At 60.0% G+C, this 19545-nt stretch overlaps 2 protein-coding genes across 10 annotated transcripts in view; one reads left to right on the top strand and one right to left on the bottom strand.

Moving 5' to 3' along the window:
• The first annotated feature begins 263 nt into the window (after positions 1-263).
• On the top strand, positions 264-11626 carry NFKB2 (nuclear factor kappa B subunit 2). Of its 4 annotated transcripts, none has more exons than XM_065067484.1 (24): positions 264-360; positions 3400-3588; positions 4613-4657; positions 5119-5197; positions 5688-5728; positions 5824-5922; positions 6158-6309; positions 7074-7180; positions 7336-7494; positions 7601-7705; positions 7850-7935; positions 8059-8197; positions 8276-8395; positions 8500-8682; positions 8845-8986; positions 9133-9247; positions 9444-9651; positions 9742-9911; positions 10060-10162; positions 10297-10526; positions 10708-10777; positions 10875-11047; positions 11125-11236; positions 11322-11626. In XM_065067484.1, the coding sequence occupies exons 2-24, from the start codon at positions 3544-3546 to the stop codon at positions 11441-11443; spliced, it is 2805 nt and encodes a 934-aa protein (XP_064923556.1). In that variant the 5' UTR covers positions 264-360; positions 3400-3543; the 3' UTR covers positions 11444-11626. The 4 variants fall into 4 exon arrangements, with proteins under 4 accessions (XP_064923556.1, XP_064923559.1, XP_064923557.1 ...); XM_065067485.1 differs by lacking the exon at positions 264-360 and adding an exon at positions 1021-1146; XM_065067487.1 differs by lacking the exon at positions 4613-4657.
• A 170-nt stretch (positions 11627-11796) lies between these two features.
• Positions 11797-19545, bottom strand: part of PSD (pleckstrin and Sec7 domain containing) — a 46555-nt gene continuing 38806 nt past the window's right edge. For all 6 annotated transcript variants that reach the window (XM_065067480.1, XM_065067479.1, XM_065067477.1 and 3 more), the window contains 7 exons: positions 18498-18541; positions 16998-17176; positions 16066-16136; positions 15322-15479; positions 14833-14977; positions 14042-14185; positions 11797-13637 (listed from right to left, as the gene is read on the bottom strand). In XM_065067480.1, the coding sequence (XP_064923552.1) occupies positions 13398-13637; positions 14042-14185; positions 14833-14977; positions 15322-15479; positions 16066-16136; positions 16998-17176; positions 18498-18541 (981 nt within the window). In that variant the 3' untranslated portion in view covers positions 11797-13397. The remainder of the gene's footprint in view (positions 13638-14041; positions 14186-14832; positions 14978-15321; positions 15480-16065; positions 16137-16997; positions 17177-18497; positions 18542-19545) is intronic.

Genomic DNA, 19545 nt, shown 5'->3' with positions numbered 1-19545 from the left:
TTAAAAAATATATATATATATATAAAGAGAGAACAGTGAATTTACAATAATAAAATGAAAATCAGCCAAGGGCGAGGCAGACTGTCCTTCCCCGCTGTACAGGACCGGGGTAATGAGCAGTTTTGGGGCCAGGGTCCTGCGGGTCTCAGGGAAGAGCCGGGTCCTCGGTTCCCGGCCCCTCGTGTCAGGCTGTTGAAGACGAGCGGGAGAGCCACGTCCCGACCCGTCGGGGGTCCCCCGAACCCCCTGCCGCTGTCCCCGCCGGGGCGGAGCCGGGCCCGGGAAGCCCCGGGAGGCGGAGCCGGGCTGGGACTTTCCCGGGGCTGCGGCCGGGGCGAGGCGGCCGCGTTGGGGCTGAAGGTAAGAGGGGCGTGGGGGCCGGGCCGGGCGCTGCGGGGCCGGGGCGTCCCGGGACAGGCGGCGGGGATGGGCCGGGATGGGGCCGCTGTCCGGGATGCCGGTCCCCCGGGGGCCGGGGTGAGCGCGGCTGAGCCGTTTGCCTCTGCCGGGCAAAGGACAGGGCTGCTTGCTTCAGCGAGGAGAGCGTCTCAGCCGTTCCTCCTGCCCAGCTCCGGCTCCGGGGGTGTACCCCCGGGGATGCTGAGCCGGGCTGTCGATCGTGTATAGCAGCTTCCCCTGCTCTGCCGGAGCTGGGCTGAGCCCTGTCCGTGCTGGGGTGACAGGCACAGGTGTATCCTAAGTCTCAGTGGAAAGGGAGCTGAACTGGTCGAGAGGTTTGAAGTTGCAGTGCCAAGCCAGCCCGTCCCTGCTGAGGGGTCTGCAGCAGCCAGCCCTGGGCAGCTCCTGGCCTCCCACTTGCCGTGGCAACCACACGGGTCCCTGGCTGCCTCTCAGCTGGCTCTGGGGCTGGGAGAGGGGATGTTGGGAAGATACAGGCTGGAGAGAGATCTGGTGTCTTAGCATGGGGAGGAGAAAACAAGTCCCAATGCTGGTGTTGACACCCATTTCCTTGCCAGTGGGGAAGTTACTTATTTTCCTGTTTCCATGTTGCCAGTGAATGCTGCCCCATCTTGCGGCTCTCCCTCCATATAGTGGGCACGGCTGGCTTGCTGCTTGGCGTGAGGGGAAGAGATCCGCACCACATGCTCAGCTCTACCGCAAAAAGGAGCCACGAACACCAACATGGTAGTGATACTGTGGCCATATTGGAAGACGGGGAGAGTGAGAGACAGCAAACACCAGGCTGGAGCTGAGAGGGGTTTTCTGAGGGCATGCATACAACTGGAGCTGATGGTTCATAACACAACAGCAAAGCAGCTGATTTACAGGCCCTAGAGGAGAAAAACAGAAGATCAGTGGGTGGCTGGGGTTTGCCAAAACCGACTTGGTAACCACGACGGGAGTGAAGGCATTTACAGAGAGATACAAATGGCTTCAGTGCTCGAGAGCAGGCTGTCAGGGAGGGGAAACCTTTGACAGTGATCAGGAGAGGGGATTTCTCTCTGCTGCACTTGCAGGTCAAGGACTCAGTTTCCAGGAAGAGTCTCAGAACAAAAGCCCTGTGAATGCTGTGCAAGATGGACTCAGCAGCCTCTTGCCAGACCCTTGCCAGTAGCTGGGACTCCTGGGATGGAGCAGAGCATAGGATTTGTGCAGAAAGCAAAGTCTGGTATTCAGGGTTATAATTTGCAGGCGTTAGCAGGCCCTGGAGGAAACAAAATGTGCAGGGAATAGTATGTTAGAGGAGCAGCCAGCTGGGAGGCTGGAACATGTCAGCTGTACACCAGGGCAGTTCAGAGCAGAGCCACACTCGTGCTGCCTCCCATGTATCTGGAAAGCCGTTTCCCATGGCTGCTGAACACTCCTGACACAGACAGACGTTTCTCTCCTGCCCGCAGGGCATTGGCTCTGCAAGTCAGCCAGCTGTCACGGGAGGAAAGAAAATAGCACCTGCATTACTAGGTCACGTTCAAGGAGCTGCAGGCATGGAAGAATGGCTTTAACTTGCAACGCTTGCCGTCGGCTGGCCCTTAATTGAAGCAGTTTGGCTGGCACGGGGAGGCTGTGCCATTGAGCAAGGGTGCCCGGGCAGTGCTGGGCCCTGGGGCAGGGAGCTGGTGCTGCTCTCGGCAGTGTGTCACAGTTGGGTTGCTGCTCTTTCCCCCTGTGCCCAGCAAGGCCTGGAGAATCCTTCCTGAGCCCTAGGAAGGTCTGAAGATAGGAAGGATTTAGCCCAGCAAAGGGAGGCTGCTGTGTGTGTGCAAGCCCAGGGTCCAGGGCAGACACACTGGTACCACAGAGCAGGGGATGATACTGAAAGCAGGATGGGGAGATGGGTTTTTCTCTGGGATGTGTGGGGGATAAAAGCCTGAAGGACATAGCTGCTCAGCACAGGAGGCAGGACTTACCTCGCAAGCAGGTCTGAGGTTGCCTGAGGTTGCTTTTTCAGGAACAAGGAAAGGGGGACAATGCTCCAGCCCGGCTTGACAAGCAAGGTGGGCTTCCTCTCACACACGCTGTGCAAGTGTGCAGGCATATGGCCAGCAACTCCTGAGTGACCCAGAGCTGCGCAGGCTGAGGAGAGGACGGCCACGACCCCATGACATACCTTAGTCATGCTGTTTGCTGCAACAAGTGGAAGTGTCCGGGGCAGCGATGAGTGAGCTGTGAAAACCCCTCTAGAGGGGTAGGGGCTGATGGCACTGGAGAAGGGGAGCTGTTCTGTTTGAAGAGTCACAGTCTGGTCTTCTCCAGCATCTTCAGGCCTGGGCGCCCCCAGCAAGGCTCAGTAGGTAGGGTTCAAGTTGGCTGTTCCCAGCACACTGAGGAAGGATGTTTGTCCCCTCCACCTCTCTGGGAAATCCATGCCAGCAGAGGAGGTGGCTGGCTGGTGGTGACAGGCTCAGGGGGAATCCGGACAGCAGGTAGTGCGTGCTGCTTCACACAGGCCAGTGGGGGCTTCTTTCTGTCCATGCTCCCAGGCTTTTGGAAGTCCCTGCAGAATGGCAGGAGCGAGGTCCCACCTCCTTTTACAGTGCTGGATCTCCATCGTCACCCAGCTTGCAGCCCTTGCTGCACCTGCAGGTCCCCTGGACCCTATGTCCTGGGCTGCAATGCTGTCTGGGCTGCATCCTGCGGGCAGGCTGGGCAGGGGCTGCCAGAGCTCTGCTGGGCTCCCACAGCAGACCAGCCAGGAAAAACTTGGGGCCATAGGGCAGCCCCTTTGGAGGACTTGAGTGTCTGGAAAATCTCCTTGAAAAGGCTCTTTTCAACTTCTGAAGAATATGAGTCACGTACGGGTTGAACAATCCCCTTCCTTCCCCTCTTCTCCTACACACCCAAAATCCCCTGAGCGCAATGTGCGGCAACCACTGATTCAGAAAGTCATGGTATGAGGGCACCCTGGAGTCAGATACTTTTTTTCTTTCCACTGCTTAGAGAGAAGAAATGTGGAGCAAGAGAGCATGCCTGGAGGCTCTGTTCTGATCCTGCCCTTTTGCTGAAAATCTCCAGTGGTTTTCCGTGGCCAGGCAGACCTTGATCCCAGTGGGACTCCCATCTGCATCAGTCCCGGCGGTCAGAATGCTGGGGCTGGACAGGTTGCTGAGACCAGCCTCTTCCTCACCGGTGAGTAGGAGAGTACAAGCACTGTGGGTGGCAGAGAAGGGGCCTGGCTGCTGGTGGTGCCTTGCTGGGGTCGGTGCCTTTGCTGGGGTTGGCGGGGAGCGTGCAGCGTCGAGAGATGCTGCCACGGGGGGCTCTGGGGCTGCTGCTGACACTTTGAAACCAGATACTTCCTAGTGGGAAAGAGGGAATGGGAACACAGATGGCAAACGCCTCCCTCAGGCCACCTCTGCAGGAAGGATGCAGGGGCTGTGGTCTAAGTGGAAACTGTGGCAGCCGTGGAGTAGGAAAGCAGTCCTTTGGGTGCTGGCAAGTGGTTGCCATGTGCCTGCTTCGGTCTGTAGAGTCTGGGACAGCTTCCCTCAGACAGGAGGGAGACACTGGGCTTTGGGGCAGAGCTTTGGGTCCAGGGGCACTTGGAGAAGACATCCGTGTGCGGGAGTTGCATCATCAAGGTGAGATGATGCAGGATAGGGACCTGGGGGGCCCATGGAACTGCCACTAGGCTTTATGGCACGGTCTGGGTGGTTTCAGACGTACTGCACTACAGGTCTTGTCGGGAAAGGGTGTGATGACTGGTCAACGGGGACGCGGGACGGCGGCTGGGGACGGCGCGGGGCAAGCCCCTCCGTGCTCCCGGGGGAAAACTCGGGAACTTCGGGCGCTCCCGGCGTGCCAGGCAGCGCCCCAGCGAGAGGGGCCGGAGGAGGCGGGCGGGCGGCCGCCGGGATTTCCAGCCCGCCCGGAGCCCAAAGCCCAAAACTCCCGGGCGGCGGGGAGACGGCGCGTCCCACCGCCCCCGGGCCGGGCCGGGGGAGCCACCAACGGGCGCAAGGGCAGCCATGCCCCGGGCCGTGCCGGGCCCCGGGCCGTGCCGAGACGAGCCCCGGGACGCGGCCGTGCGGGGCGGGGCGGTGACGCGCGGTCCCGTCATTTCCCGGCTCGGCGGGGTTTCTAGGGACTTTCCGGAGCGGCGGTACCTTCCTGCTGCCGCCGGTCCCCGCTCACCCCCGCGCTCTCCCCGCAGGCCGGCGGCCGGCCCCGCGCAGACATGGACGAGCAGTTCCAGCCCGTGAGTGCGGCACCGACCGGCTCGGCCCCGGGGAGGGGGGAGTCTCTGCCTGGCCCCGGAGCTGGGCTGGGGGCAGTGCAGGGGATCGAAGATGGGGGTCTGTGGGTGCCTCCGGGGTGGGAGGTGGAGGTGTGTGTCTACCCCCAGAGTGGGCAGTTGGGCGTATGCAGGTGGCACTGGGGTGGGAGATTGAGGATCTGTGTCTGCCTGCAGGGTGGGAAATGGGAATCTGTGCCTGCCTCTGGGGTGGGTAAATGGGTTCTGCCCGTCTGCACCTGCCCACCCCTCTTCCCCAGGAGGGAAATCTGCACCTGCCTCCCCCCACAACGTGGGCAATGCGGATCTGTGAAAAACTACCCCCCACCCCAGGGTTTGGAGATGGGGGTCCATGTCTGCCTCCCAGGGCAGCTGGATGTTCCAGCCCCACACTCATCACACTCATCTTCCCTCCCACCTCACAGTGCCTGGATGGGATTGACTACGGTGACTTTGATTTCACCTCCCACATGATGGAGCAGAAGGAGCCTCTGATGGAGACAGGTAAGGGCCCCTCTGGCTGTGCCCTCCCGAGGTACCGGGCTGCAGTGGGGTTTCCCACAGGCTGAGTCATGTCTTGTGGTTCCCAGCAGCACGATGGCCTGTGTCCCTGCTGGCCCCACTGTGGACTGTATGGGAATCTCTGCCCCATACCACCAAGTCGGGGACTGTTCAGTCTGGCCCCACTGTTCAGTCTACCAGAGACCTGAGGTTGGGCTGTGATGGGTTCCCATGGGCTCTCCACTCCCCATGTGCCAGAGCATCCTTTGACCCTTCCCTCCTCTCCCTCTTCTCTGACTGCTGCTCCCAATTGGGCTGTGACAGCACAGGGGCCAGGAGCCCTAAGCACCCCTATGGGGCAGGCAGGAGTCACCTCACCTTCAGCACTGTCCCCTTACCTCCAGCATCCTTCCTGGGACCATGCACTTTGGTTATCCTGTGTTTCTCACTGGTGCTTTGGTAATCCTGTGTTTCTCCCTTCTCTGTCCTCCAGTGGAAGGTCCCTATCTTGTCATCATTGAGCAGCCAAAGCAGGTAAGGATGTCACCCAGGTAAGGGTAGACATAGTTGTCATCCCCTGCTCTCGTGGTGTGGGCCACCCTTGGCTGATCCCCTCTTTTCTTCCACAGCGGGGGTTCCGGTTTCGGTACGGCTGTGAGGGCCCTTCACATGGGGGGCTGCCAGGAGCATCCAGTGAGAAGGGGCGCAAGACCTATCCCACCGTCAAGGTGAGCGCTGTCCTGAGGAGGGGAGTGTCTTTGGCTGGTGTGTGCGAGCACCAGGAGGGTGCCTTAAAGGAAGGACGTGACCTGTGTATTGAGCTCTGCATGTCTGCTGGTGCTGGAGGGGTGCGGCAGCTGCAGCAGGACGAGTGGTGGCTGTGGAGAGGGACAGCAGGTATTTGCAGAGTCCTGCAGGCTCTGGGGATATTGCATCTGACTGTCATCTCCTTTCTCCCTGCAGATCTGCAACTACACTGGGATGGCCCGGATCGAGGTGGACCTGGTGACGCACAGTGACCCTCCTCGTGTGCATGCCCACAGCCTGGTGGGCAAGCAGTGCAACGAGGCTGGCAACTGTGTCACGATCGTGGGACCCAAAGACATGACAGCTCAGTATGTGTGGAGGGAGACAGGGGATGGCCTCTTGCATCCAGGAGCTGGGTTTGCTGAATGGGGCCAGGAGTGGGTTTAGACAAGGTCATCACTACAGCTCTGTTCCCTCAGCATTTTGCCCAGCTCTGAGTCCAGCACGTGCAGGTTGTTTTGGGTTTCTATCCTCGGGGTTGCAGCTCCTCAGCTTTGCAGATTACTTCTGTAGCCAGCCTGAGTCCCCAAGTTATTCTGTAAGTGCTGGTGGGTGGCTCCTTGCCCAGGCAGCTGCTGAGGCAAGAGCAGGCAAGCTCCTGGCTGCTCGGGTGGCCATGTGCCCTGACACTGCTGGCCTGGCAGCCTGATTTGGAGAAGAAGGTGTTTCCCCTAGGTCTTCTGCTGGAGCAGGACAGGAGGGGCCAGAGCTGCATGCACTTTACGTTGCCTATGAAGTTTCTTATAGCTCTTGTAAATCTAGCCCTGGTTCCTGGCTCAGCCTCGTCCCACCTGCATCCCTCTGGCCTCCAGCCATCCTGGTCTTCCCTTTTGGGCTTGTCACCTGTGGGAGCCTGGAGTTTCCCAGCCACCTCTTTTCTAGGCTCCTTCCCTCCCCTCTGCAGTTGCTCCTCTTTGCCCTGCACACGTTGAGCCCTTGCTGCCCCCAGCAGCCCCACTTTATGCTTTGCTCAGCTCCTTCCCTTCAGCACGCAGGGGCCTGTGTGCCCTTCAGGCAAGCGGCTCCAGGCCAGGGGCTCTCAAGATCCCAGCGGAATCACTTTCTCCTCCAGGTTCAGCAACCTGGGTGTGCTCCATGTCACCAAGAAGAACATGATGGAAATAATGAAGGAAAAGCTGAAACAGCAAAAGATGCGTAACAGGAGCCATCAGCTGACAGGTGAGGGCAGCCTGGGGGCTCGGTGTGACCCAGTGCCCCAGGGGGAGTGAGGACCTGCTGTGGGTAACGGCTGAGGTGCTGGTGGGGGACAGGCAGGGGAACCTGGAGCTCCATTCCCTTGCTTAGCTTAATGGCATCTCCCCCTGCCCTGGCAGAAGCAGAGCTGCGTGAAATCGAGCTGGAGGCGAAGGAGCTGAAGAAGGTGATGGACCTGAGCATCGTGCGATTGCGCTTCACTGCCTATCTCCGCGACAGCAATGGGAACTTCACTCTGGCTCTCCAGCCTGTCATCTCTGACCCCATCCATGACAGCAGTGAGCATGGGGCTGGCCTGGGGAGGGGACAGGGCAGGATGGGGCAAGAAGGTGAGGAATGCTCTGTCTGCCATGGCAGCTCCCAGCACCTCCTCTTGCTCTGCAGAGTCCCCAGGAGCTTCCAACCTGAAAATCTCGCGGATGGATAAGACGGCAGGCTCAGTGCGGGGAGGAGATGAGGTCTACTTGCTGTGCGATAAAGTTCAGAAAGGTAAAAGTCATTCCCTCCAGCTGAAACCTTCTAGAGAGGCTGTGGCAGGAGAGACAGGGGGCCCTGGGGTGGCCAGGGTTCCTTGTCCCCGCAGCCCGGCTGGGGCAGGGCGACAGGCATTGCCAGCTCTGCTTCTTTCCCCAGATGACATCGAGGTGCGTTTCTATGAGGATGATGAGAATGGCTGGCAGGCCTTCGGGGACTTCTCCCCCACTGATGTGCACAAGCAGGTACAGGCGAGGTGGGGGCATCCTGCCATGCCCTGAGCCAGCTGGTTGCCCTGCAGGGTGTGGAAGCCCCGTCCCTGGCTCTAGGGATGAGCAGGACCCCATGTCCATTTTTCCTGCCCACAGTATGCCATCGTCTTCCGCACGCCCCCCTACCACAAGCCCAAGATCGACCGTCCTGTCACCGTCTTCCTGCAGCTGAAGCGGAAGCGGGGGGGTGATGTGAGCGACTCCAAGCAGTTCACCTACTACCCTGTGGTGGAAGGTGAGCACCCCCGGGCAGCCCGGCGTGACCCCCGCTGCTGGGGCTGCCCCTCACCCCACTGCCCTTTTCTCCCCACAGATAAGGAAGAAGTGGAGAGGAAGCGCAAGAAAGTCCTGCCTCAGTTTCCCCAGCACTTTGGCGGGGGCTCGCACATGGGGGGTGCTGGTGGGGGGGCCGGGGGCTTTGGCTCTGGAGGAGGTGAGTGGGGACCTCTCTTACCCCTCCCCATTTGGGTAGCCATGGCCTGGCCCTGGGGGCTCCCTGCTCACCTCCAGTCTCACCCTTCCTCCCTTGCTATACAGGTGGGAACCTCAGCTTCCCATACTCCCCTGGGCTGGCCTACAACAGTATCTACTCACCTGGCCCCCACCCTGTGGGGGGCTACCAGGGGGGCGTACAGATGAAGGGCCCCGAGGCGGAGGGGCCTGGGAGTGACAGGCAGGTGCCTGCGGAGAGCACGTACTGCAGGGAGCTGCAGCAGCATGGTAGGCTGGGCTGGAGGGAGAGCTGGGGGACATCGTTCGGGAGAGGGGACAAGGACTGGGGACCTTTTGGGGCTGGGTGCCTCTCTCCTCTGCACCCAGGGGAATGCAGCAGGGTGGATGTAGCTGCCACTCCCAGGGGTGATGTCCTGCTTTGCCCCCCAGCCCAGCTGTGCCAGCTGTGGATGCTGGCACTGGCCCGTCGCAATGCCCATGCCCTGCTTGACTACTCGGTCACTGCTGACCCCCGCATGCTGCTGGCGGTCCAGAGGCACCTGGCTGCGTCGCAGGATGAGAACGGAGACACGTGAGTGCACGAAGGTTTCAGGGGGAGAGTGATGAAGCCTTGTTGGTCATCAGAGCGGTTTTGGGGACGCTAGGGGCTGGGAGGTGACAGGGAAGACCTAGAGAGGCATAGAGCTGAGCCAGGGGCCACCCCCGCTCTCCCTGCAGGCCCTTGCACCTCGCCATTATCCATGAGCAGACGGCTGTAATCAAGCAGCTGATCGAGGTCATCGTTGGCATCCCCACCCAGCAGATCATCAACATCTCCAACAACCTGCAGCAGGTACAAGTTTCTCAGGACAGCTGCTTGCTCTTTACCTGGGGCTCCCTCTCATTTCCTGATCCCAGGGGTTCCTGTTGCTGCTCCTGCTGAGGAGAAGCTGCAGGGCTGAGAATGGTGCAGTCATGCTGGTAAGTATGGTGGTGCAGGACTCAGCTCCTCTTGTGAGCGATGCTGAGAGGGTGCTGCTGTCCCACAGACGCCGTTGCATCTGGCAGTCATCACCAAGCAGCCCCAAGTGGTCCAGCTCCTGCTGCAAGCCCGCGCTGACCCCACCTTGCTGGACCGCTACGGCAATTCCCTGTTGCACCTGGCGCTCCAGGCTGGCGATGAAGAGATGCTGAGGACGCTGCTGTCACACCTGGGCTCAGCTGCCCCTTACCTGCTCTGCTTGCCCAATTTCCATGGTGAGTGGAGCTGGGAGATGATGGGCAAGTACCTGATGGTGTTATTGGGGGGCTCAGCTGGAGGGCTGCTGAGCCTCTCCGCTATTGCAGGCCTCCTGCCTGTGCACTTGGCCGTGAAGGCAAAGAGTTTGGCCTGCCTGGACCTGCTGGTCAAGAAGGGAGCGGATGTGAATGCAGTGGAGAGGCAGGGTGGGAGGACGCCCCTGCACCTGGCTGTGGAGATGGAGAACCTGAACATGGCCACCCACCTGGTGAAGAAGGTATGGAGAGCTGATGGTTGTGGGATGGGGCACAGCCTCTCACAGGACCCTGGCAGAAGTAAGGTGTCCCCTGTGATATTAGGGTGACAGGGAGGGAGGGGCAGTACCCAGAAAGCCCATCCTCATGGCCTTGCACCTTTCTCCATAGCTGGGAGCAGATGTCACCAGCCGGACCTTTGCTGGGAACACCCCCTTGCACCTTGCTGCTGGCCTGGGCTCCCCTACGCTCACCAAGCTGCTCCTCAAGGCTGGTAAGGTGCTGCCTTCCCTCTTCTCCTTTTGCTTCCCCACAGCCCCAGCTGCCTGTACTGGGAGGTGGCTGGGCACAGGGCAGACCCCTGGGCCGACCTTCACTTCTAGGGGCTCTGTCCACCTTTCCTGACAGGAGCAGATGTGCTGTGTGAGAATGACGAGCCTGTGAGCCCATCCTCATCAGAGGCCAGCAGTGACACGGATGCTGACACTGAGGAGCAAGAGCTGTCCATGGACCTGGGGGAGCCATCCCCAGCTGTGGAGCGTGGCACCAACCCCGAGCCCCCTGCACAGGGGCACAGGCAGGCAGGGCACAGGCAGCGCCGCTGCCACATGCCCCTGGACCTGACTCGGAGCCAGAAGGTGTGTGGTGCGGTGGAACAAATTCCCTGGGATCATTTCCCTTAGGGCCACAGCAGGGAAGGAGCAGAGCTCCAGGAGATGCTCCTGCGGGGATGCCAATGTCCCTCTGTGTCCTGTGGGGAGGTGCGGGAGCATTGGCTGGTGCTTTAGGGGATGCTGACAGCCATGCACCTGTCTGCAGGTGCGGGAGATCCTGCTGCAGGCCTCCAAGCAGGGCCCTGAGGCAGAACTGCCCGCTGCCCCCCGGCCAGGTGAGCAACCCCTCTACCCTGACAGTGCTGCGCCTGGGCAGCAGAGCACCCTGCTGGCAAGGATGGGCAGTGTGTGACAGAGGCATCTCCTGTGCAGGGAAGGTCCTGTCGCTGGACAGTGAGGTGCTGCAAGGGCTGGAGCAGCTGCTGAACCAGGACTGCAGCGGGTCAGACTGGATTGAGCTGGCCAAACGCTTGGGGCTCTGCAGCCTGGTGGAGACCTACAAGGACACCCCCTCACCCAGTATCAGCCTACTGCGCAGTTATGAGGTCAGTGCCTGGCTGGGGTGCCCCTGTCACCCATGTCTGTCCTGCCACCAGCCCTACTCAGTGCCCTGTCTCTGCAGCTGGCAGGGGGCAGCCTGGGGGGACTGCTGGAGGCGCTGGACTCTATGGGGCTCCGCAAGGCTGTGAAGATGCTCCACAAAACTGAGGCAATGGAAAAGCTGCAGAGCACAGGTATGGGGAGCGTGGAGCTGGTGGGGGTGTTACTCCTGCCCCCCTGACCCCATGTCACTGACAGCACCCGGGGATTGCTTTGCAGAGCTGAAGGAAGACAGCGCCTATGGCAGTGAGTCAGTGGAGGAGGAGCAGGCGCCCGTGCTGGCCCTGAAGCCGGGGTCAGGGAGTGAGCTGCCTCACAGCCAGCAGCCACAGGTGCACTGAGGGGCCAGCAGCCCCCACACCCACCAGGGAGGGGCTGCATGCCCCCTCACTCTGCCCATGCAAGTGCCTTCTGGACCTGTGGCCCTGCTGTCTGGACTTGGGGGGACAGGACACAGCCAGCCCCCACCACTCTGCTCTTATTTAATGGTCCCTCTTCTGAATAAAGGGACACAGTTTCCATTGGCCTTTGCCCTCCCTCTCTCCAGCCCCACCCTGAGCAGGCAGGGTGCTGACTCCTCTGAGCCCTGCCTGGGAGTTCGGCAGCAAGGAGGCAGCTGCCACCCCCTCCTCAGCATCCTGGGGCTGTCTCCAAGCAGGGGAGAAACCGGAGAAACCACAGCACACACAAGAAGTGAAGAGCAAGTTTTACTTCAGTACTGAGAGAAGAAGCTGTACAAAGGTTTTTCTCCCCCCAAGCCACCTGGGGCCAGGGAGGATTTTTTTTTTCCTGTGTTATTTTATTTCTCCTTTTTTTTTTTTTTTTTTTCTTTTTCAATAGACTCAAAAGAGCAGAATAAAAATTTTGACACATTCGCAAAGTCAGTGCTGAAACCAGCCAGGTCCCAGGCAGCTGAGAACAGAGCCTGTTGACAGCCTACACCTGCAGCCCTTCTGCTGTCCCCAGACTCCTCCCTGGGCACTCTGTGGCCATGTTCCACCACTGGACAAGCATCCTCCAGCCCCTGCTGGGGTGGTGGGGCTGCCCCAGCCTGCCCCTCATCTTGGAGAGGAGGGAGCCTGCGGCCAAGGAAGGTGCCAGACCACCACTGATGCAACATGAGGACCTCACAGTGCTGCGGACAGGGCTTTGCCTCCAAGGCCCTGGCCATGCTTTGGAGAAGCAGCATGGGAAGGAAAGCCAGCTCTAGGCTGTGGCAGTCTGATAGGGCAGCAAAGAGACCCCAGGCAACCCTGGTTTTGGGGTTCACCTCTCACCCTCACGCAGGAGTACTTACACACTGCTGCCCAACACACCTTGGGTACGATGCTCACACCCAGGCAGCATAAACAGGGCTGGCTGAGGCTGCTGCGGGGCAGGTCACAAATCAGCCATGAACGGAGCAATGGGTGCTGCTATCCCAAGGCCACCACCTGGGTGCTGTCTCTCTTTGAAGGGTTGCTGGTGCCGAAGCGGGGCTGGGATGCAGGCAGCAGCACACGCAGGAGCCCATGCTCAACTTGCTGCAGGGGGCAGGCAGTTGTCCCCCCAAGTCCATGTAAAAATCTCTTCCCCACCCCAGAATGCAGTGCCTACAGGACATGGCTGGGTTTGTGGTTTTGTTTTTTTAAAACAGTTCCCAAAAAGCATCAAAAGTAGCCCCCAGAAAAACTCCCTCGTGGTCAGCTCAATCTGGTACTAAAAAGTGCAAAACTGTATCACAAAAACCGTTCAAAAGTTGTAAGAAAGCGGGGAGGGTGCAGAGGTGGCAAGGAGGTGGCCAGGTGCCATCACCCTGGCTCCTCTGGCCACCAGCCCCAGGAGAGGTGACAGGCCAGGGCTGGCCCCCTCCTGTCTGCCCCCTATGGCACAACGGAGCTGAAGGAGAAGCGGTCGCTGGCTTTGTTTTGCTGCATTTTTGTCTTTTTTTTTTTTAACCACTGAAGAATGGAGACCAGTGCGTGGGGTTTGGTGGTTCTCCCTCCCCAGGGCAGGGGGGACTGGGTCCTGCAGCCAAGCACAGGACAAGGAGGGGCAGGAACAAGTCTGATGGGGTTGACGATGCAGGCAACTCCTGCAGGCAAGGACCAGGGACTGTCCTGCTCTGCCACTGTCTCTGGTGGAGGGGCTGCAGCTATGCCTGGCTGGTCCTGGCAGCCAGGGAAGGGCTGTCACCCCCTGGCTTGTGCTGCAGACAGACGGACTCATGCAGGGTCTCGGCAGGTACGTGGCCTCCACCCTGGCGCGGGGTGGGGGAGGAACCGAGCTGCAGCGCGGGTGGCTGATGCCCCTCACTTACAACTTCTGGGGGTGGCCAGGGGGCTGGCGGCTGGTGCGCTCTGAGACGTTGCGCTTCACCTTGGTGGCCGTGCCAGAGGACTCTGCATTGAGCGAGGGGCTGGAGCGAGATTTTTTCAGGCCATCATCGTCCCCATCAGCTGTGTCAAAGAGGGTGGACTCGAATGCTGCCAGGTCCTCAGAGCCAGCCTTCAGCTTGGCTCGCAGCAGCATGGCATAGGTGCCATAGCGGGATTTCTAGGGGGCAAGAGCAGCAGAGAGAAGGGTGGAGAAGCTGGCCGCAGTCCTGTCAGCCAGCATCTCAGCGTGGGTGCGATGCTTGTGGTCCCTCCACCCCAGCCAGCATTCAAGGGCTGGGGAGGGATGCTCATGGTCCCTTCCCCCCATACTGGAGCCCCACAGTGGCAGAGAGACCCAGTTTTGGGACTGGCAGCGCCATGGCACATCTCAGCCAGCCTCCAAACCCAGGGAGTCACTTACCCGCCCAGGCGGGTGCAGAGCTGGGGCACTGTGGCAGTACCTGCTATACCCAAGGCCATTTAGCTGACCAGGACAGGGGGATGGGCGGTCCCATTGCTCAGGGATGGCCAAGCAGACAGGGGAAGAGGAACTGGAGGTAAAGGGGGAATCCCGCAGCTCACCTCAAACTCCAGATACTCTTCCTTCTGCTTCAGCTCCTCATACTCCTTGCCCTTCACCTTCTTCTCAGGCAGTGAGGAGCGATGCTCCAGCAGCTCTGCTGACATCGTCTTGAACTTGGTCTCATGGCTCTTCACCTGCTCCTCCTGGGGAAGGGTGGCACCATGTCAGTGCCCTGTCTGTTCTGCCCAGCCCCTTGCAGCCCCTCAGCTGCAGGTGTGTGTAGTGTGAGCCAGCTGGGGCCAGAATCCATTTCTCCCCTCCCTGGTCCAACCAAGATCTTGGCTTTTGGTCCTGGGTTATTTATTTTTTCTTTTTATTTAAATGGCAGGTAAAAAGCACAGGCCCTTGGGGGCAGTCTACTCCTGCATGGAGTGGGGGCTGTGGCCTTAATGCAGAAGAATTTAATCCCCTCCAAAACCAGGCTGGTGTTTTTTTTTAATCCTTCCCGCTCTATGAATAACTGTCCTGGCACGCGTGAGCGCCAGTTAATCCCCCCGGCTGGCTGCCCTTCAAGGTCCTGGCCCTGGCAGGACCCTGTAGCTGTGGTGTAGGACCACATTCTCCTCCAAGGTTTGACTCCATTGCCTGTCTTCCATCCCTGCTGTGCAAAATGAGACCCACTGCCCCCAACCCAGCCTCAGCACCCCCTTGCTTGGCAGCTCCCCAGCCATGCTCCCTCAGCTCTGCACCCCACTGGGAGGAAGCGCACAGGTCCCTCCATGGGGGACAGTGCCACTAGTAAACCCAGGGGTCTGTCCCAGGCCCGTGGCTTCCCCATGTCATGGCCTACCTGAGACAGCCTGGTGCAGGAGCTGGGCAGCAGTGGGCGGCTGAATTTCTTCTGGGAGCCAATGGCTGCGGGAAAGGGAGGTGCAGAGAACATGGCTGCCACCACATTGATGCGTGTGATCCATGAGTGCATCTGTTCAGGGTTCCTGGGAAGAAAGGCCAAACCACAGGTGGGCTCTAAGTCGCACTATCAATGTCACAGCCAGAGGGACCTGCCCTCCAGCCAAGATCCAGGTCCCCCAGACCTGCCCCTGGCAAGCCATGGCACCTGGGGCTCTGCCCCATGCCACCTGGGCCACCATGAGCCCAATAGGGTGGGAAGAAGAGGAGCTGGGCATAGCCCAGCAGTGATTCTGGGTCCCTTTTCTTCCAGAAAGAGTCAGGACAGGAGAAAGCAATGCAGCTCTAAGCCCCATCCTACCCTCCACCCCAGTCAGAGGAGGCCCTGCGCCCCAGCGTGAGGCCCAGGCAGTGATCATGGGGGACTCACTGTGCCTGGAAGAGGAAGACTCTCCAGTCAGCTGTCCTGAGGTAGAAGACATTGGGTCGCTTGCTGTAGTCAGATGCCCGCGTGGCAAGTGAATGATGGATGCTAATAGCGTTCTTCAGCTCCTCTTCCGCCAGCGCCTTTCCTGGCTTATACTCCTCCTGCGAGTCACAGGGCGTTTCAGAGCCAGTTTAGGGATGCACCACCCCATAAGTCAGCTCTACGAGGCTGCAGTGACTGCAGGTAAGTGCTGGCAGTGGTGGGCCTTGGAGATCACCCTCCACCAGGCTCCTGTGGGCTCTGCCCCCAGCCCACACTACACCCATGGAGAGAGGCTGCATAACCTGGGAACATGGGCTTGGCAACAGCGCAGTGGCTGTTCCACTGCCCTGCAGCTGGGCAGCGTGTGTGCCTGCAGGAGACTGCATCTACAGCCCAAACCCCCCACACAGCAAAGACCCCAGTGCCTCCTCTTTCCCCAAGCCAAGCCCCCACTTGCAGCGCCCTTGTCTGGCAGTCACCTTCACCACCCCCTCTGAGCCCAGGTACTCTGGGAACAGAAAGGCCACCAGATCCCTGGGCAAGAGTTCAAGTAGGCATGGTGCTGAGTCTGATTAGAATGGGCTTTGCAATGCTGTGCATGGGAGACCCTCTCTCGCCACTGTGGGGATTGCTGTGACCTCCTTCCCTGGGTCAAGGACAGTCCCTCTCCCTGGTGTGGATGTGAGCAGCCCCACTGCTGCCTACCTTCTGCAGGTAGAGAATCATCCCCTTCAGGATGGCGTGGAAGGGCTTCCAGCCGCGCTTCCCTCGGGGTGCTGCCGGGGAGGAGAGAGCAGCCCAGACGTCAGCCGCAGCAGGGAGAGAAGGGAGGCAACCCTCCCCCAATCCTCCTCCAGCCAGCCTTGCTGCAGCACACGTCACCCCACCCCGGGGACAGCAGCACGCCAGGACTGTCCCCATGCACCTGAGCTGTGCTGGCCGTGTGCCTGGCAGATGGTGCTGCTGGCAGGGGGCTGCCTGCCACCCCCTGGGGCCCGCACCGCTGGGCTCCGCACCTCGCTCCCCGCCTCACCACGCTCCCCTCCTGCCTCACCACTCCTGCTCAGCTTCACTGCTGCCTCCCCGCTCTGGGATGGGGCCGAGGCGGTGCTGCCCACCAGGTAATGCTGGCTGCAAAGTGTGGCTGCGTCTAATCAGATCAAGGCAACATCAGATGGCCAGGGCTTAGAGCAGATTTTAAGGAGGAAACAGTGAATGTGCCTGGCAGTGCCCAGCCAGCAGCAGCTCACTGTGCTGCTCGTTTATCACACCACAGGACACCTTCCCTTGTCCCCACTATTCTGGGGCAAGGATGCACGCCTCAGGGGGCCCAGCCCAACTTTCCCATTCTCAGCACCGCAGGCAAGGGCTGCACTGTCCGATGCCAGCTCAGTCTCTGCCCAGCCCTGATGGTGGAGCTGGACAGGCAGGGAGAGGCTTTCAGGCTCCCCAGCCTGAGGCCTCAATTATGCCCATCACAGCCACACAGACAGGGCACAGGGGGCTGATGCTGGAGGCTGGCATGATGCCACAGTCAGATGTCACAATGACTCCTGCTCTGCTCCCTGCTGGGCTTCTGGAGCTCACTGGTGCCCTCTCACCCCAGAGACCCTCCCATGGGCTCCCCAGGCACCTACTTTTCTTGCAGTCCGGATCAGCGTGGATCTTGCGCACTAACAGTCCATGCTTGTAGGTGGCGATGCTGGAGTCTTGGGAGAAGTCCAGAAAGGGGTTACTGCAGCTGCTGATGCGCTTGATGGACTTAGGGTTGGGGTCTGCCAGCTCCGAGAGGGACTTTCTCAGCTCCTCTTCATCTCTGCCAGGCACAGATTTGGGTGGAGAAAGGGGTTGTTACCTTGCTGGGGAAAGCAAACACCAAGCCTTCTACTTGCTGGTACCATTTTAAGGCCTGGCTTCTGAAAGGGAGGGCAGGAGAAGCAGAACAGGCTGAGCAGTCACCAATAGAGAGCATCCTAAACGCACTCATGCCTCTGTGCCCCTGCTCTTCTAGGCTGGCAGCTATGGTACTGCCTGACTGCCCTAAAGATAAGGCATGGGGGTGTCTGCTGCTGGCTCAGGGTGGGGGCCCTGTCTGCCCTAGGAGCATTTTTTGAGAGGGCTGGGACTAATGTTGGAATGTTGGCCAACATGATGAGCCAGGGGCCATGGAGGAGCAGCGCCCTGGGGCTTGGCACCACCACAACCCCACTGTCCCATGGTGTACTGGTTCATAGGCAGGAGCTGGCAGGAAAGAGGGTCTAGAGTAAAACCCCCTCAAAGAGAGACCCTGGCTGTGGTCCCCACTTCTTCAGGGCAGCAGCCAGGGTATGGGGTTCAGAGCCATCAGCTAAATGGTGCAGGGAGCCCCAAAGGCTCTAAGGGCACCAGCCCCAGGGCAGAAGCAGGGGTGGACATGAAAAAAGGCAGGCCCCCACTTGCACTCTCCCTCCAGGTCATGGCCCCTTGCACTGCAGGCAGGGTGCTGTGGGCAGGGTGCATTGGTGCTGTTCCCCCCTCGCCCGGCAGGAAGATGTGGGAGCCCAGAGCTGCTGCCTCTCCCCTCCCTCAAATCCGTTCACTGCTAATTAAACCCCTCAGCATCTGCCTGCGTCTCCATGGCAGCAGCCCGAGCGCATTGGCTCAGTGCTGGCAGTACTACCGGGCTGATTAATCCCCGCAGCGCGGGCGCTGCTGCTCCTGCTGCTGGAGATGGCAGCTGTAGGCGAGGGTACGGGCACCTTGTGAGGCCCCAGCACAGCCAAAGCCCCCTAGAGCCTGCCTGCTCCCATCCTGGGCACAACCACCAAGGCAAGAAGCAATGTTAAAACTGCAGGGAGCTGTGGCCTCGGGCAGCCTTCCCCCAGCATGCTGGGGAAGAGGTCCCCATCGAGGTGCTCAGGGCAGCCAGAGGTACGCTGCCACCACAGTTGTCCAGGCACCTCCATCCCATCTCCTCTCAACTCGTCCCACCCCACATCCTCACAGCCCTGCAGGATTGTGGCTGATTGGCCCTTTAGGGCAGGCGATGCACTGATGGGGAGGGCAGCAGGGTCAAGGAAGCCCCCCTTAATGCCTGCAAAGTGGCCCCACTGCCCACCCAGCACCAGACAGCAGCATACCCCAGGAGGGATACTCACATGGCCCACTGCAGCTTCTCATTCTTGATGGAGCCGTACAGTGTCTGTGGAAAGAAGAGCAAGTGATCAGCAGGAGAGTGATTCCAGGTCAAAGGAGCTGCTCTGGGGACAGAATGGGGACGTCAGGCTGGCTCAGGTGCACTGGAGGTTAAGGCAGCTCCAGGGCAGTTCATCCTGGTCCAGCGCTGGCCTGGCCAGCTGACTGTCTTTGTTTCAGGGCTACAGGCACCTTCTCCTGCAAACCCACACACACTCTGGGCACAGTGCTGGGGCACAGCCCTGGCTGTCTCCCTTCCTCCTCTGCCTGCCCATGACAGTGGCATGGCATTAGCAGCATGACAGCGAGGCACACCAAGCATTTCCAGTCCCTCAGGAGATCCACTTTTCTCTGCTCCAGGGTGTCCCATGCTGGCCAAAGGCCTGGCTTTCAGGAGTCCCAGGCCCCAGGCAGGCAAGGCTTTGGGCTAGACTTTGACGGTGTATACCTGCTGCACCCTGCTTGGTGGGACTTCAGCCTGGCCCAACGCCTCCAGCAGCTCCAAGCCACCACATACCACAGCCAGCAACCTGCCATGTACCACCTGTCCTGGGATAGCAGAAGTGGGCTCATGGCAGATCTCACTGCTCCACAGCGATGTGATGCTCCTGTGGGAAGCTGCCCAGAAGAACGCTTAAGCTTTGGGAGAGACTTCAACAGGGTGCTGACTGTGGAATTGCAGAGACATCAGCACACTATCATTCATTAAGATCTCAGAGGACCTCACAGCTGATCAAGGCAGCATGGGTGTTTGCCTACAGCTGAGCTGCTGCTGCTCAGGGTGGCTGTGGCCTGTCCCTACCCTGTCCCCAGCACTTCCCTAAGCACCCTGCCCTCCCTGCCAGCCCAAACACTGCCAAGCTGAGCAAGGCAGGACCCGCTGTCTGCATCTCAGCACAGGAACAAGCTGAGCCTGCCTGCAGCAGGATGCTCCAGGGCCCCACTCCCAAGCATTTGTCCGGTCCAAGCTGGGTGCAAGCCAGAGCTGCTCTTCAAGGCTCTGCAGCCGGG

Source organism: Columba livia, chromosome 6 (genome assembly GCF_036013475.1).
Source record: "Columba livia isolate bColLiv1 breed racing homer chromosome 6, bColLiv1.pat.W.v2, whole genome shotgun sequence".
In the NCBI taxonomy this organism is placed as follows: domain Eukaryota; kingdom Metazoa; phylum Chordata; class Aves; order Columbiformes; family Columbidae; genus Columba; species Columba livia.
This window is presented reverse-complemented; position numbering and strand designations above follow the sequence as displayed.